The sequence below is a fragment of the Ursus maritimus genome, unplaced genomic scaffold (assembly GCF_017311325.1).
Source record: "Ursus maritimus isolate PB19 unplaced genomic scaffold, ASM1731132v1 scaffold_30, whole genome shotgun sequence".
NCBI lineage: Eukaryota > Metazoa > Chordata > Mammalia > Carnivora > Ursidae > Ursus > Ursus maritimus.
In genome coordinates this window covers 30,923,256-30,940,669 of record NW_024425564.1, presented here as the reverse complement: position 1 = coordinate 30,940,669, position 17,414 = coordinate 30,923,256, and the positions used below count along the sequence as shown (strand labels likewise).

General features: G+C 38.8%; 1 protein-coding gene across 3 annotated transcripts in view; it reads right to left on the bottom strand.

Moving 5' to 3' along the window:
• Nucleotides 1–17,414, bottom strand: part of CDKAL1 (CDK5 regulatory subunit associated protein 1 like 1) — a 624,642-nt gene that overhangs the window by 195,812 nt on the left and 411,416 nt on the right. For all 3 annotated transcript variants that reach the window (XM_008707717.2, XM_040645106.1, XM_008707718.2), the window contains one exon: nucleotides 8,182–8,327. In XM_008707717.2, the coding sequence (XP_008705939.1) occupies nucleotides 8,182–8,327 (146 nt within the window). The remainder of the gene's footprint in view (nucleotides 1–8,181; nucleotides 8,328–17,414) is intronic.

Sequence of the window (17,414 nt, the reverse complement as noted above, 5' to 3'; positions counted from 1 at the left end):
TTAGCTGGGTATAGAATATATTTGGTTCCAGGAAGGAAGGAAGAATAGGACATAAAAATGAGGACTTATAAAGTTCTTGCGACACAGCAGATTACGTAGGACAATAGTTCTGCAACACACAACCACTAGTACAGCATTTTATTTCACTTGTACACACACTTTATGACGACACTCTGCAGTGTAGAGTTAAAGATATTGTTACAGATAAACCAGTCATTATCTACTTGTAGTTTGTCTCCCTGTGTTGACATTCAAACACAGTTTCGTTATCATCCCTTTGCTCAGTGACTTTCCACCTGGACATGGAGTGAAAGCAAAAAGTGGGGGATACTGACTATGGAAAGATAGAGGACATTTTTGAAAGAAGGTATGTAAAATTTAAAATTTTCTATCTAATAATATAGTACAATCCTTAATGAGAAAATTATGATCGTCCCTAAGTTTCTAAAAATTATCCCATCTGGAAAGGCTAGATGCCATAGTAGCAATGAAAGAAAAAGTTTGGAGGTTCACAGGACAGAGCGTAAATCTGAATTCTTCCAGTTATTAGCACAGTAACTTTGGGCAAAGTCACTCTGTGCCTTAGGTTGCTCACCTGTCCGATGGGGGTAACAATATTTCCTATCTGGTATGAGCCATTGTGAAAATTAAATGAGCTAATCTACATAAAGTACTTAGCACACTGCTTGCAACATACTGAACACTCAATAAGTACTGCCTTATAACTACTGTTAGCTACTAGCCAGCAGGAGTTCACAGAACACAGAATCTCTACAAATGCAGGGGATGATGTTCTACTCCAGGGAATATACCAGTTTCTCTGCAAAGAGCAGGGGATTTTCTTGTTTATAAAAAGAGTACTTTAATTAAAACAGACTGAGAAATATTACTCTAAGTCTTAATCTCATTGGTTCCAGAGTGAGTACTATTCATTCAACGAGCACACAGTATGTCTGCTCCCTCTGTCCTGCCCCCGGATGCTGTGTGCACAGGGTAGCAATACGGGGATGGAAGAGGACAAAGTGAGCACTGTGCTAGGAACAGGGAATGCAGTCAACAAAGGACCACAGAGACTGCTCGGACAGGAGTCATTACTACACCTCAAAAGCTTTTGAACGCTTACGGTATTGGGGAAAGAATCTAAAAATACTTTTCTCCCCCTCCAGAGCACCTAGGCCACCGTCTGCTTACAAGAGGCAACTCTAGTTGACAGCTGACACCATTTTCATTCTCCTAAAACTGCTATGTCCCTTGTTTCCGTTGTGTCATTTCCTCCTGGGTCTCCTCCTACCCTGGCCTGACCCTGCCTTTTCAACCACTGTCACAGGATCCTCTCACCTTTACTATCACTCAGATACTGGTGTCCCCTAGTCCTCTGTTTCTAGCCTTCCAGTTTCTATTTCCTGGGTGAGCTCATCACCCACAGCTTCACCTACCACTTAAAAGCTAATTACTCCCAAACATTTATCTCTAGATCCTCATCTCCCTCCTGAACTCTTGGCCCGTATTTTGTATAACCTTTCGGGGTTCTCCCCTGGATTTTTTCAAATTCATTTCTATTTTAAACTGCATTTCAAATTCAGTATGTCCCAAACCAAACTCATCTCTTCTACCCAAATTCCTCCTTCTCGTTTCCCCTCTTGGTTAACTGTACCATCTTCTACTACGTCTTGGGATAAAATACCAAGACGCCATCCTTGACACTCCTGGATACCTTCCTCATCCTCCCTTCTAAGTTCACACTGTAAATTTTACCTCACCAATATTTGTTGAGTCCACCTCATTATCTCCATTGCTAGAGTGACACGCCTTAGACTGGAACAAGGGTACAGCACAATGATTGAGTTCTGGTTAAGGCATCACGTGGCCTCAGTTTTCACCAAGGTTCCATCACTGACCGCCTGATCATGGGAAAACTACTTAACATCCTTGGAACTTAAGGCTTAAATAAACTAACCTATGCCACTGCCGTCACAGCAGTGCTTGGCACAAAAATAAAACTTAAAAATATTTGCTACTGGTTTTATTACTATTACCACATTAAATATTACTATTGGTATTATTGCATTTATTATGGTGCTGAGCACAAAACTGATAAAAAAAAAAGAGTGATTAAATCAATATTATTAGAATCAGTATACTGGAAGAGTGCTACATAGCAGAAACTGAAGATCTAGTTCTATTGTGCACTGAATCACTCTGGGCTCTCGCCAAGTCTCTTTAACCAGTGTGAACCCTGACGCTCACTTTAAAAAGTGCAGATGAAAGATACCTATCCACCACACTTGGTGGGGTTTCTGTGACAACATCATGACATAATACATGAGCCCCGTGAAATATGGAAAGCACTCTATCAATGAAAGGAGAAATGATTTGACCCTTATGTTTACACTAAGTAGAGAAAATGTACAAAAGATTAAGGGAAGGTAGCTTCTCTGTTTCTGAAGGGAATAACACAATCGTATCATAAAGGAAAGCTATAAGGTAGAAAAAGATTAGGAATGATGAGATTTCTCTCTTGACCCGGCTAGACGGAAAACGTAAAGCTAAATCAATAGAAAATATAATTACCTTCAAACCAATGAATCACATTTAGGGTAATCCCAAAATAATATGGTGTTTAGCACATGACGTCAGTACCTTCCAAATATAAATATAATACCGTGGTAAAAAAGAAAAAGTAAATGTTTTCCTTGCTACGTAACTGTTCAAATGATAGGCGTTCATTTTCTTGAAATAATGTAAAAGTAGCAAGGGACACAGAGAAAGAGAAGAGAATGGCACTATTTCAGAAAAATATCTGACAAGAGATAAAATAGTGAGCAAGGCCTCAGGGGACACCCAAAATAACAGCCTAGTTAAAGATATTAGAAGCGATGAGATAAAGCCAGAAAACAACTGTGAGGGAAATATTTTGCCTAAATTATTTGGGAGGTGGTTATTCAGTGAACAGAAACACATCTGGGAACGCATCTGGAGGAAAACTTAATTACCTAATCCTTGCCGAACTGTTTTTTTTTTTTTTTTTTTTTTGGTGGTGGCTTTTCTGTTTTTTGGGCTTTTTTTTTTTTTTGCAATTTCTTTTCTTCTGTTTTTTGTTTTTTGTTTTGTTTTGTTTTGTTTTAAGATTTTATTTATTTATTTGACAGAGAGAGAGACAGCCAGCGAGAGAGGGAACACAAGCAGGGGGAGTGGGAGAGGAAGAAGCAGGCTCTCAGTGGAGGAGCCCAAAGTGGGGCTCGATCCCAGGAGACGCTTAACGACTGAGCCACCCAGGCACCCCTTTTTCTTCTGTTCTGACAAATATTGTTGCTTGTGTTTCCAAGCCACTAGGGATAAAACTAGATATAAAAAACAGAATAAAATAGAAACTTAGCACAATTTGGTCTTTCGTCAGATTGTGTTCCAGTACGGACACGTGAGTGACTGGAAACTAATGAAAAGAAGAAAAAGAACTCAGGATGTTAATGAGTTAGCATCTTTTTTAACCCCCCAGACAGACTGGAAGAGCAGGTTATAGGATAGGCTGGGTAGTATGAGATAACTCTGGGATTCACTTATAGAAATCACCCTGGCAAAGCCATCCCGACTTTGGGCCCGTGTGCCCCTTCACTGCATAAGTATATGGTGGAGAGACTGGAGGACAGAACTTTCTCTGCAAGGCTGCCACCTCCCCTCCGGTGAGTTCTCCCTGCTAAAAGGTTCCCTCTTCCCTGAGTGCTCCTTACTTACTGGTTGTGGCATTTCATGGGGCAATCTCTGGGTATAGGACGCTCGGGCTGTGAATGGATCTCATGACGCTCAAGGGTTAGTAGTCTACAAGCAACATGACAAATTAATCCAGAATTACATGGCACGTCGACAGAAGATAACGGCAAATTCTGAGGTGGATAATATTATGGCATTAAAAGTCCACACAAAGATGCTACAATTAAGGCGTAACTTAAGATCTCTGCAACTTACATGTAAAAACAGAACTGAGTGAGGGGGATGGACCTTGCCTCCCAAGTTTAAGGTCTGGTTACCATAAACCTAAAAGGCCACTGGACTTCCAATAAAATAATCTCTGAAAACAAACAGAATTTTTAATACATAAACTGCTTCATGTCTTAAAATGTATCAACAGGACATTCTTATGTATTTCTTTCACACTTTAGTGTGTGAATTTGAGGACTCAGAGTTTCTTTTACTTAGAACGAGAACATATGCTTGACAGAACAACTCTGCGTGTTGTCATTTTTTGAATATATGTGAATATATGGTTTTATGTTAGGGAGTGACTGTGTAAATTTAACGCTGCTCAAATGAGGGGGGCCCAATTAAAGTCTACGTCCAAGGTCCCAAGACCCTAGGAACCCTAGTTTTATCGTCCTCAGAACAGCAAAGTGAAAAATCCTCTCATTGGGAAGTAACTCTTTCAAAATTACATGAAAAAATTAAATGATTCAAGTTTTACACTTTAAAAAAAGAAATCCCACTAATAGCTTAAAAAGATAAGAGAAAAACCGGTTCAATGACAATTGAATGTAGTCCCACTTATGAGATATTTACTAAAAATCATAAAAACACAAGTCTCCCTGAAACCAGGACTGTATCTTCGCAGTGCTAGGTTCCCTCCATGTCTCCGCAGTTCCCAGGACATAGTTCAAGCAACCATCATCTCCATTCATATGAAGACATCAACTTAGCTCATTTTCCAACTGGATTAATCAATCGGAATAGAATAATTTAAGCCATATGATGGTCTGCTCATGACCAGCTGTTTTAAATTGGTATACGAAGTAATTTAGACACTTTCCTTCGCAAAGGTGCCGTGATTTAATAAAGTCCCGTTTGCTTCAACCTGTGGCAGCACCACCAGCTTAACTTCAATCCAGCTGCTGTCATGGTAACAGCTGCCAGCTTTCAAACAACTGAAGAGAATAATGAACCAACTTCCAGTTGGCTCGTAAGGAAACTTCTATTGCTCCCAGCTAAAACACGGGCCAGTTTCAACTGTAAAGAAAATTAATTAAAAAAGATTTCACCTCTAGTGTCTCAGAGACCTGGCATCACAAACATCGCTGAATTCGTAGTTTAAAAGCCTGCAGCCCACAGTTTGGATTTCAGTGTTAAATGCGACAGGTTGTTTCCAAAATTGTATTTTGTTGATGAAACAGATTAGGAAATGACCCGTCCCCAATTCGTAACATGAATATATAAGTCTCCTACGGATGGAGGAAAAAAAATATCAAGATTCTTCGTTGTTAAAGGCTCATTACGAAAAAAAAAAAAAGGGCTTCAAAAGCTTCAGAGGAAACAAGACATTCATACAGAAGCTTAAAAAGCAGATATAAGAGGAGAGCACCAAACAAACCATTTTAAGTCAGGGTCATTTTACGAATGCACGAAAGCAAAATGACAGTACGAGGCCCTCTAAAAAAGACAATATATTACTTAATTTTGGTAAAATGCGGGCCAAAACCATTTTGTGCTGGATCAGTTATCCAGACTAGTGGTTCTACTACAGAAATTCCTGAAACTTTGGTGTTTCCTATAAATGCTGATCTATTTGGCATAAAGCTGTGCTGGTTTTTATAGGAAAAGTAAGCAAACTAAGAGAGCAGAAGCCTGCTAAAAAGACTTCATTTATTTCTAAATGTTTGTTGCCGTTGAAAATTCCTCCCTGGATGGGTGGACTTCCCTGAAAGGACAGGAACACTTTTTCACTGAAGAGCAAAGGTGGACTGTATTGTCCACACAGGGGTGAGCGAGCGCTGCACGATTCATCACAAGCCACAGGACAGACGGGACAAAAGACACGACTTTATGATTCTGATGAACTGTCTAAAACCACGCAAGGATCACCTTATCAGTAGTGATAATTTGATTTCTTCTTGGTTTCCAAAGAGTCCCTGTAACTTTCATCAGGTATATCACATTGTCCGCTTCTACCTTTTTCCAATACATCCTGTAAGTTATAACCTAAATATGAAATTGTATACCAAGGTTGCTTCTGCCCTCACTGTGCATATCCAATACAAGGTTTTAATAAAAAAACCACCTCTTGGAGATGCTATCTAGACTCCTACTCTACCATGTCAGTGATTCATAGCCCTTTGTGGATGGATGGGTTGTGGGATGGGGTGTCTTCTCCAGGTGTCTCCAATATCCTCTCCAGGGATCCTTGGTATTTCCAGTACTGAAAATATTGGAGATTCTTGGGTAGAGTACCTGATTCTGGGATCTTCCAGAAAGTAGAACAGTTCTAGAGAAGCTACACAGATGCCTCAGGGTAACTCAGAATCCGAAGAAAGGACAATGAGTTTAACCCATGAATAAAGGCAAGAGACTATTCTCTGACACTTTGATGTGACCATCTTTTGACCTCTCTATAACTCATGGATGCTGTTGAAACTGTTCAAGACGCAACAGATTTAAACGGTCCATCTTTGGAACAACATAAAAGGCTAGAACTTATTGTGAAATTGTTGCCCAGTTAGGTACCCACAGTAATTCCCCAAACAACTGAGTCAGCACTCACCCAAGTGGAGGAGAAAGAGAGGTGTTGATTCCTTAACCTCACTGAATCACATCAATGCAACGAAGTACTTGGAAAGTGTTCTAGTCTATTCTGCACAATAGGATGCATGTCTACACTTGGCAAAATCTTGTGCAACAGGTATGAATTGTGCACATGGTTTGCTACTGCCCTAGTAATAAGCAAGAGGCAAGAAATTTCACAGGTGCAACAATACGTTTGCAATTTTGAAAGCATTCCATTCACCAGTGCTAACGTGCCCAAAAGGACTCCCTCACATGAGACGAGTTTACCTACAATAAGCTAGAATAAATGCAAAGGAGGGATACCGGGCAACTTAACAGACATCTAACATAAAACTTCTTACTCTTTAGCCTTGACCTCAGTTCTCTTTAAGAGCAGAAAGTATTATAAATGGTAGAGATCTGTCATTATTCTGTTTTCCACTTTGAAGGCTGTATATACTTAATGATTATAATTATGAAATCCTAGAATAAATATGCCTTCTATTCACTGACTTGAATATTTGGACAATTAGCTGTGTTTGTTTGAATGCACACAACTGTCTTTATTTCTAGTGGTTAGGATAATCAAGAAATGCCTAGAGGTGAAAAAAAAATTAGAAAGACATACAGGAAAGATGAGGAAGGAAGGAGAAAGTAAATAGAAGAAGAAAAAGATTTTAAAAGATTTCTATGTAGTCAGGATAAGTCACTAATTGAAGGTGGAAAAAATAATTGCTTACAATTTGTATAAAGCAATCATATCCATGTAGCACTTCGACATGGTACAAAGGTACATAATTATAAACAAGAAGATGGAAATAAAAAGTTGTATCTTAATTAAGAAAAACAACAGAGGAAAAAAATTATGGAAAGTAGGAAGACCCATGCCACAAATATGCCAAGATAAATGACATATCCCCAGAGGGGAGAACAGTGCCCTAGACTTGAGAAGGTTTTGTGTGACCTTGGCCAGCCCTACTATTTCCTGCCTTGTATAATCACAGAAGGCAGTCAATGTTTGGTGATGATGAGAAGTAGGATTTTAAAGAATATAATTATGGGCTGCAAGTGTTTTCTGTGCAAACAAAATGATCATTCATGTCTAAGATTGTGTAAATATGCCTTAATTTTGGTCAACAGCAATTTCAACCTTAAAAAACAGAATCCTAAAACCTCCTTATAAATCACAATTCTTCAAGTAATCTTCAGGGATAAGCGTGTAAAAGCAAAGACGGTCCAGATACTCTTCAAAAAATGCTACTTGGTAGAAAATTATCTATTTTGTAGTGACATGATTTGGCCTATCTCCACGTCAGAACCAGCTCACCACCTCAAAAAGCCACATTAAAGGGGATTTAAGCAAAGCCAAAGCCATTTTCATCTACTAGGTCAGGTATAAAAATGATCACAATGCACTTTACCTTCGAGAGACTGGCAATCTTACACAAATTAATGGTGTGTCGTGCACAGATGGGAGGAGGATGTAAGAAGAAACCACATCAAGAGTCCCCAAGGAAACTTAAAGGCTCAGAAAGCTTCAAAACTCTCGCCTTCTCTCTGGTACCTTTAATTGTGGCTACAATAAGTGCATTTTTGCCACATGCTTTTGAAAGAAAAAAAAGGAATGATTATTTTCTTAAGTACTAACAGACTTACTTCTCTTTCAGAAAATCCACTACTCTTTTGAAGTCAGCCACGCAGTATTCCCTTTTCATTTCCATGAGTACAGTGTCGGAGGCAGACTGGACTGGGATGTGCAGAAAAGCGTAGACTCTGGGATGATTAAGGATTTTTGCCATTTCCTTTAAAAAATGGAAGGAGAAAACATTAATCATTTCAAGGAATTAGGTAATGGTTTCCTTCAGGTCAACACTCACAAGGGCAAGCAAATAAACATGGCTGAAAACAGACCTATCAGCCGGGCTCTTTAAGCGAACGTTACCAGGAAATACTCTATGATGATGTTTGGAAATTTAACATTACTTTTGGAGGATTCCAGGCAAGACTTCTTTCCTCACGCTCATCGTTTCTCTTAGGTGACAAAATGAAGGTACGCACACGGAATGCCTAAAGAGCAACATTTTTGAGTATTTCAAAATAAACACCACTCTTCGCTTGCCTCCAAGAAGTTTTATATTCTGCCTCGTTACCTTAGCAGGAGAAACAGCAATAGTTAAACAGTTAAGGCTCTATAATCCATGTACTTGAATAAAATCTCCAGACTTAAAGCCAGTCAACACTTTTTTAATACTGAAGGAGAAGAAGGAATGTATAACCCGTTTCCTTCTCAGCTAGTTAATGGACACATATTTTTTAAGCATCTACGACGCAAAAGAGACAGCGTCATTCAACGAAGCAGGCCTGTTGGCCACGGGTCACCTGCTGACATCCAGATGTAGAGTAGGGAAGAAGAGAGGAACAGGAGAAGAACCTGGCTGGCAAAGTTAGAGCAAACTGGGGTGAAACAAATGAGGAAACGCACGGAGTGTTTTAGAAAATTCCTCAGAGCATACAAAGGCGGGCAGGAAGAATAATACTAGAAGGAAAGCTGTGGTAATGTGGGCATTTACAAAAGCAGTAAGGAAACAGACTGATTTAGCCCTTCTCCGCTGCCTCACAACTGGCTCCACCCATTGGATGGTTGGGAAAGGGGGAGAAGAGGAGAGGAGGGAAAGAGAAAGGGGGGGCAGGGAGGTCGTGGGGAGATGATGTGTACCAAGAGACCAAGAGGTAAGAATGTTGAGAAAGCTGCTCTGTGATAACTTGCATGCGACTAGTGGTTTTTAGTTTTTAAAGGACCTCATTTTCACATCTGTTCCTTCATTTTCATCCTTAGAACAGTATTTTGAGGATCTTATGGAGTTAGAGAGCCAGCTAATTCCATAGAGTCACCTCCTAGTTATTCAGGGGTCAGTCATGCATATGTATCAACCATGCCCTGTGTGTCTCCACTTTCTTTCTACCGACTGCGAACATTGGGGCTTTTACCAGCGGGGAAGAAGAGAGCAATTAACCCAGATCTGTCACCTTCTCAATAGCACCTTCGTTGTTTTAAAAAACCCCTTTGGACTAAGAAATTCAAAAGCTCAATAATATTACTCATGGATATGTTTTATCCATACTTTCTTTATTAGAAATTAATAGGTATATATACCTTCTTTTATATATATATATAGGTGTGTGTGTGTGTATATATATATATATGTATATGGACAGATAAGATACATACAGATATAGATACACACATTAGAACTGGAGTTGAAGAGTTTCTGATTTAACAGAAAAATAACTGGTTAACGTATTATCTGTTTACAAAACTGTTACATTTCTTGGCTGGTTTCTAGCCAGATGGCTCTTCCTACCCTTACACAGTAGGTATTAAACTACTGTGTATGAGGCTATGTAAGGCAACACTTAGGATTACGTGCCCCACAGTAAATACGCTGGCGTTCTGCTATGCTTCGGTACCTATCAGCTCTTTCATGCTTGAACATCAGGATTCAAACATAGTGTAAGAAAAGTCCTTGTTTTCTAAAGGGGCAGGACTCTGCATTCGCTAACTTTCAACATACCTAACTGTGATAAAAGAGCACCCCTTAACATAAAACACACTCTGGGGAATGAAATTTCACTCTCCTTCTCTGTGCCTTGGTTTCCTTATCTGTGAAACAGAGACAGTGGCAGTACCCACCACCTAGGCCTATTGGGCTATAGGGAAAATAAAATAATTCAGGATGTGCTTATCTGTAAGCACTCAACAGACAAGTTATCCACTATTATTCTTCCTCGCAAAGTATCTGAAGTTCATGGTCACACATGTTCCTACAAATTAATGGAAACCTAAGGGAACCTAAAAAGAACAGCTTTTCAATGAGCTAGTTCCCTTAGCTCGGAAGTGAAGGACAGTTAACTTGTGCTAATTTTCATACAATACATTGGAAAGGGGTTCCCAGCAACCAGGACCCAGGGCCAGAAAGGGGAGTTCAGTGTCTCCGGGAAACCCTCAGGATGGCTGCCCCCCCTCCCCCAAACACACACAGGGGACTGCCCTGGATGAAGTACTGCCCTGTTACAGAATGACAGTTTACAAATTAAAATTTAGTAGCCAACAAAGTAGGATAAATTTGGTGGGTTTTCCCTTTGGCTCTCAAAATAAGACCTTCAGCTTCATACTACAGGCTTTTAGAATAGTAGGCAGCAGAAAACAAGATAAAAATAAACTTGCTCCTTAATTAAAGTCTATATTTCTCCTACTAAAGGAGTTAGGGCTCAACATAGATTACTGTACCCCAAAGAGACAAAGTACGTATTTTTGGTTCTGTCTTTAGTTCTATTCCTCTTCTTGAGAACTCAAAGTGTTGGTTAAAGACCTTTTGGTTTCTGCACCCTTCAAAATTGTTTTATTTTCAAGGTTTAGCTGGTGTCAGAGATTACTTCTCTGATTCCTCAGCAACTGTTCCTGGCGTTACCCAAGTGCATTCTTGGTTCTGCCTTGCAATATGAGACTCAGTCTCCAAGACGGAAGCTCGACAGGAGCACGGAATATGGTTTACTCCTCTCACTGGATCCTCACAATGGCTAGTACTGTACTAAGTATACCACCAAACCACACATACATCTGGGTTCAGACCCCATAAACACACAGACAAAGAGATTTAAAATAAAAGTGCTATTTGATAGGAAGACAAATTTTCAATTAGTAATACTTTAGTTTGACTAAAGCAAGCAACACCTATTCAAGCAGGTGAACAAACATATGATTGGCCTGCCTTAATTTCTGGAGGTGAAAAATCACATGCTAATACACAGGTAAATACAAAATAAAAAGCAGACATTTCATAGGTAGCCACCCCCCCCCACCATGGGTTATATTTCTAAAAGTCTGCTGCAGCTTTATATTGGAATCACAATGTATTTTCTTACACAGGTAATTTATAAATGACATGTGGGGTCCAGGTTAACCAAAGGAAAAAGGGGCACTTAGTTCAAAATGTGGCTAACAAAAGAATGGCAGCCGTGAGCAAGCCTGAGCTCCGAGCTGGCTGAGAGAGCCTGAGCCGTCAGGCAGGTGTGCTAGTTGGCATGTGTGCACACAAGGGGTGCGTGCGTGCGTGCGTGCGTGCGCGCGTGCGTGAATGAGGAGCTCTAGTAGCAACTAGCATGGAAATAGTATCTCTTTTAATATAAGGTCATTTATAGTTTAAGGGCGAATGTATCAAGGCTGCTTAGCATCTAGACGGTGACTACTTTATAGGCACGGACTACAGAACGGCTAACCAAATCCACAAATCAGTATTTCCATCCAGTGCTTTTATATGGAGTTCTCCTTTCATGAGCTGGTAATCAACTCAATGTTAGTTATTTTTTTATGAACTTAAAAAGCGAAGAAAAAAATAAGGAGTTGAAGAAAACAGAATTAATTTGAAAAAAAGAACAATTCTATATATGGGTATATTTTAATTATTTTTTTATTTTTGAAAGAGAGAGAAAGCATGTCTGTGTGTGAACAGGGGGTGGAGAGAGGGGGCAGAGAGAGAGAGGGAGAGTGAGACTCTCAAGCAGGCTCCATGCCCAGGGCAGAGCCTGACACAGGGCTCGATCCCACGATCCTGAGACCATGACTGGAGGCAAAGCCAAGAGTCGGATGCCCAACGGACTGAGCCACCCAGGAGCCCTTGTATGGGTACATTTTTAAAAGAAATGTTCAGTTTCATCTGTTGCTCTGCAGTCATGAAATTAATCATCATATTCTACCTGGGTTTGGATATGTACTCAACAGCTTAACGAGGTCACTCAGTGAGTGTGTAAAATATATTACTACTTGCACTCAGACGCCTGTGCGTTCATTTTGACAGTTATCCATCCGAAAGCCCTCTCCAGTTATAGCTTTTTTAGAAAGTATATGCATATTTAAAATGCTAACCTTCACCATGCTATGTTTGCAACTAAACTAAGACATGTGATGAAGCAAAAAGATACTTAAAAAAAAAAAAAGACAAATTACACCACTACCTTTAAGCATTGTAAAAAAATAGCTTATTTGAGATATAATTCAAATGCCACACAACTGACCTATAAAAAAGTAAGCAATTAAATGCTTTTTAGTATATTCATAAGATGGCGCACCATCACCAAAATGTAATTTTAGAATATTTTCATTCCCCCTAAAACAAATCCTGTACCCACTAGCAGTTTCTTCCCATTTTCCCCATTCCATAACCCTTTTCCCCCAGCCTGAAACAGCCAGTAGTCTACTTTCTAACTCTATAAATTGCCTATTCCACACGTTTCATATAAACAGAATCATTAGTCTTTTGTAACTGGCTTCTCTCGCTTATAATGTTCGCAAGGGTCATCCATGTTGAAGTACGTAGGCATTTTCTTCAATTAAGTAAAATATAGGAATTTAGAATCTATTAAATAGGCCACTTCATGCAAAAGTATCTCAAATATTCTATTATTAGCTTCATTAAGGTAGTAAAGCAAGTTGGGTCTATACTTACAGACTTTAACAACACAATCTAATGGCATAAATCTAACAGATTAGCTCTTATATACAGGATCTTACTAGGAATAGCTATAACAGATACTATACAAGATGGGGATGATGTTACAAAAATTTTTTTAAAAAACTTCTCTTAAGAGAAGAACTGGGGGTGGGGCTATAAATGATCTTTTTTTTTTTTTTTTGGTTCCCATTGTTTTTTGTTTTATTGTGGTAAAATATATATGACATAAAATTTTCCATTTCGACCATGTTTGAGTGTAGAATTCCATGACATTAAGTACCTGCACAATGTTGTACAACCATCACCACCAACTATCTCTAGAACTTTTTCATCACCCCAAACTGAAACTCTATACCCATCAAACAATCACTCCCCATGCTTCCCTCCCCCTGCCTTTCGTCATCACTACTCTCTGTCTCTATGAATGTGACATTCTAGGCACCTCACATGAGGGAAATCCTACAATATTTGTCCTTTTGTGCCTGGCTTATTTCACTTAGCATAACATTTTCAAAGTTCACCCCTGCTGGAGCGGTACTATATTATTCTAAATATCTCTTTTCCAGGCAGTTGGGTGTTTTCTACTCTCAATGCCAGGGGACACTGTACAGGCTCCTATTAGCACTTGTTACCCTGTCCTGTAATTTTACCATACATGCTCACACCCCAACGGATAGATCTTATTTTTCTGCCTCTCCCAATTTCCTTGCTAATGTCTGGTCCTTAAATACTTAAGTTATAGTTGACTGAATGAATGAATGACTGAATGACCCGATTAATTAGTCAATGTGGTTATATTACAGTAAATCCTACAAAGACTTCTAGCTAAAGGTCAAAACAGCAATGCTTGTGTTCTAGGAGATCCTATTTCTGGAGTCACCTTCAACACTCTGAAAGTCATGTAAGTCAAGATAAAACAAGACCAGAGTCCTATTTCACCCATTACTTCATTAATGACACTATAACAGCCACTAAGTGAATTACCAGCACCTACATTTACTCAGCAGTCTAAAAATAAATTATCATTTAATAGCATCTGAAAGTGAATGAGGGAGCCTAAGAAGAGAATATTCCCAATCCTTATGTCCCAAGTGAAGAGGATTAGATATTGTGAATAGATTCTAATTCACATTTGATCTGTAACTTAATTATAACAGGGATTTCACTTCTGAACTGCAAAGAGTTAACATATTCGGTATTTGCATTAAAAGAAGTTGAGACAAATATCTGTTCTAATTAGCCTTCACAGAAATGTTAAAAGGACTTCAATGCTCCTTTACCATTACCACTTCATCTAAATGTCATAGTCAATAATCAGACTTTACATTACAAAGATAAAAATATACATTAATACTAATGTCAGAATGCTAAGAGTTGTAATTATACCCACATTTATTTTCAACTGATATTATCATTATTCTATTTTATAATTATGATTCTGCTCTGCCATCACCAAGAAATCAAAAGAGAGTTTTTGTATCCTGACTGGGGTGATGGTTACACGAATCTCTATGTATATGAGAATTCATGAAACCTGAATACATAGATTAAGTCAATTTTACTGTACTAGTTTTAAGACAAAATAACAAAGAGGAAAATACACAGTAAAATCTGTTGTTTTAAATACTATATAATATAAACAGGTATATCCTAAAAAACAAATGTATAGTATACATATAGTTACCTTTTTTCTATTAAAAAAAAAAAAAAAGATTGAGTCTACTAACTGCTAAAAGAACAAATCAATACCTGATCAATTTAATGGGGAAAGTGCATCCCAGTTAGACTGAGCACTCAGTGAAGACAATTCTATTGGCTTCTCTCAAGCCTGATATAAATAATTAAGGAATGCAACGGAAAGGCAGATGTTATTTTTTTTTTTTAAGATTTTGTTTATTTATCTGAAAGAGAGAGAAAGGGAGAGCATGAGTAGGGGGAGGGGCAGGGGGAGAGGCAGACTCCCCACTGAGCATGGAGTCCAGCGTGGGGTTTGATCCCGGGACTCCGGAATCATGATCTGAGCCTGAGCTGAGGGCAGACACTTAACTGACTGAGCCATCCCGGCACCCCCAGAAAGGCAGATGTTAAAGACTTATTTTTAACTATTTAACTCATTTATTTATGGTCTAATTATTCAAAATGAGGCTACTTGAGAGAACTTCTGTTTCAAGTGTTAGGTGGTATACAGTAAAAAGAATGTTTGAGTGTTTTAACTGCTCTGGTCAGAACTGCTTGGTAGGTAAAGGATGCCGCGAAGCAAGTATTTATTAAACATCGAACTCTTGTTTCTGGGACTGGGGATGCAGCGAAGACAGTAAGCCCCACTGCATCTCATACACGTGGAAACACAGAACCCACGAAGGAGCACGGTGCCTGTGTCAGGCGCTCTGCTGCGCGGTTTGTGTGTATCTCATCTGTGTCCTCAGCTCACCACGCAGGTATTTTTATTATTCCTGTGGAAGACTGTGTCGCTATTTGCCAAATATCCTGGTCTCCCTTCCCTGTGGGAACTCAGGAGCGGCTGTGTGACTGGAAAGGCCAGTGAAATGTGGGCAGAAATGACAGGTGCTACTTCTGGGCAGAAGGTTGCAAGCCAGGGGTTCTCGATGTCTCTCATTTTTGCCTTCGTCTGCGGTCTAGGTTCTGAAGCAGAGACAGCCCGAACAGAGCTTCAGTTAGTCCATGACAAATATTTAGCATGAGCAAGGAAATACATTTTGTCGTTATAAGACACTGACATTTCTTGAGATCATTTGTCACACAGCATAACCTAATGCATCCCCCTGCCACGCTGTCATTTTATGGATGAAGGAAACAAACATTCGGAGACATTTAAAATAATATGTTCGCAATGAAGAGTCGTAAGTGGAATAATGGCACTCAGGACCTCTCCTTTGCCTGTCAGACTGCAAAGTCCTTTTTCTGAGCCAATTTTCAATAAACACCGGAATGGAAGTATATATCAATTATAAAGGGAGGGGAGGAAGAAATGAACTATTAACACAGGCAACAGACGATTTCATTCCAAATGGAGTTGAATTTTCAATGATAAACAAAAATTTTCCAGGCAAACCACAACAGGCAACACATAACATATCCCAGGGTCTTGAGATACAAAGCTGTGTATTTTGTACAATAATCCAGCAACCTGCTTTTTTTTAGCCTAATAAGATCAATTATATCTTTTAAAGTACATTTGGGAAAAATAAGAAGTACACTTGGGGACCAAGTGTACCTATTTATTCTTTTATCAAATATACCAACTGTAACATTGTTTCCTGAAATCATTTTAAAGAGAGAATTGTTCATGAGGGTGGGGTTTATAGATCTTATGAAGCTGAACCTGATACACCCCTTTGGGGGAAAAAAATGCATAAAGTAATTAGCATAATATAAAATAAAAAAATACTTCTTTTCGAAAATGAATGTAAAAAAATGAATGTTTTTCTGTACTATAAAACTAATATATATTCATCTTTGAGATTCTGGAAAACAGAAAAACAGAATGGGAAAAATTAACCATAGTTACAGCAATCACTGTTAAAAGAAAAACATTGCTCTTATTATCATCTTGAAACAATTAAATTATAAAATTATATCTGATATTACCCAGTGGGTTTGGAAAAACTGAAATGATTTTTCAAAGACCAAAATATTAAGCTTAATAATATTTCTTAACAATACATCATTCCTGCGAGCTCAATTTCTTCAATAATGAAAAAAGAAAACCTTTCTTCTAAGCAGGGTCCAAATCACCCAGGCACTTATACTCCAGGGGCTCATAATGCTGCTACATTAGCATAACAGGAGAGAGAAATCTGAATATGAAAACAACAAACAAAGGAGAATCAGAGATAAGAATCAGCAAAACATCTTAGAATCATTCCTGAAGAAGTTATTACCATTAGAGCAATGTTGTCCCTGGAGCTAGGATAAGAGAGTGAAAAAAAATAAATAGACATGAAAGAAATTTCTTTGTTCAAGCAGAACATAAGAAATGGGAATGAAAGTAAAAGGAGAGAAGACGGACTGGCAATTCTTTCCCCACTCCCAAATTCACCTTAGAAGGCCTTTGAGACCTTTGGTTTTAAAAACAGGGACCATAAGCAGTCATTTAACTGGAATGATTATAAGGGGAACCACAAACGTTCCCGGCCCTCTGCAAATCACAATGCTATGAGTGGTGTAGCAGCAGTGGGGATAGTGGTGATGATGACGATGATGATGATGATGAAAAGATAGCAGTTAGCATCCTCATGTGTTAGACGCTGTGCTGAGTCACACTCATCGCATTTAAACTTCTGGACAAACTTAGGAAGTAGTTTTATTCTATCTAAGACGAAGAGAAGTTAACTACCTTGCCAAAGGGACAAGGGGAGA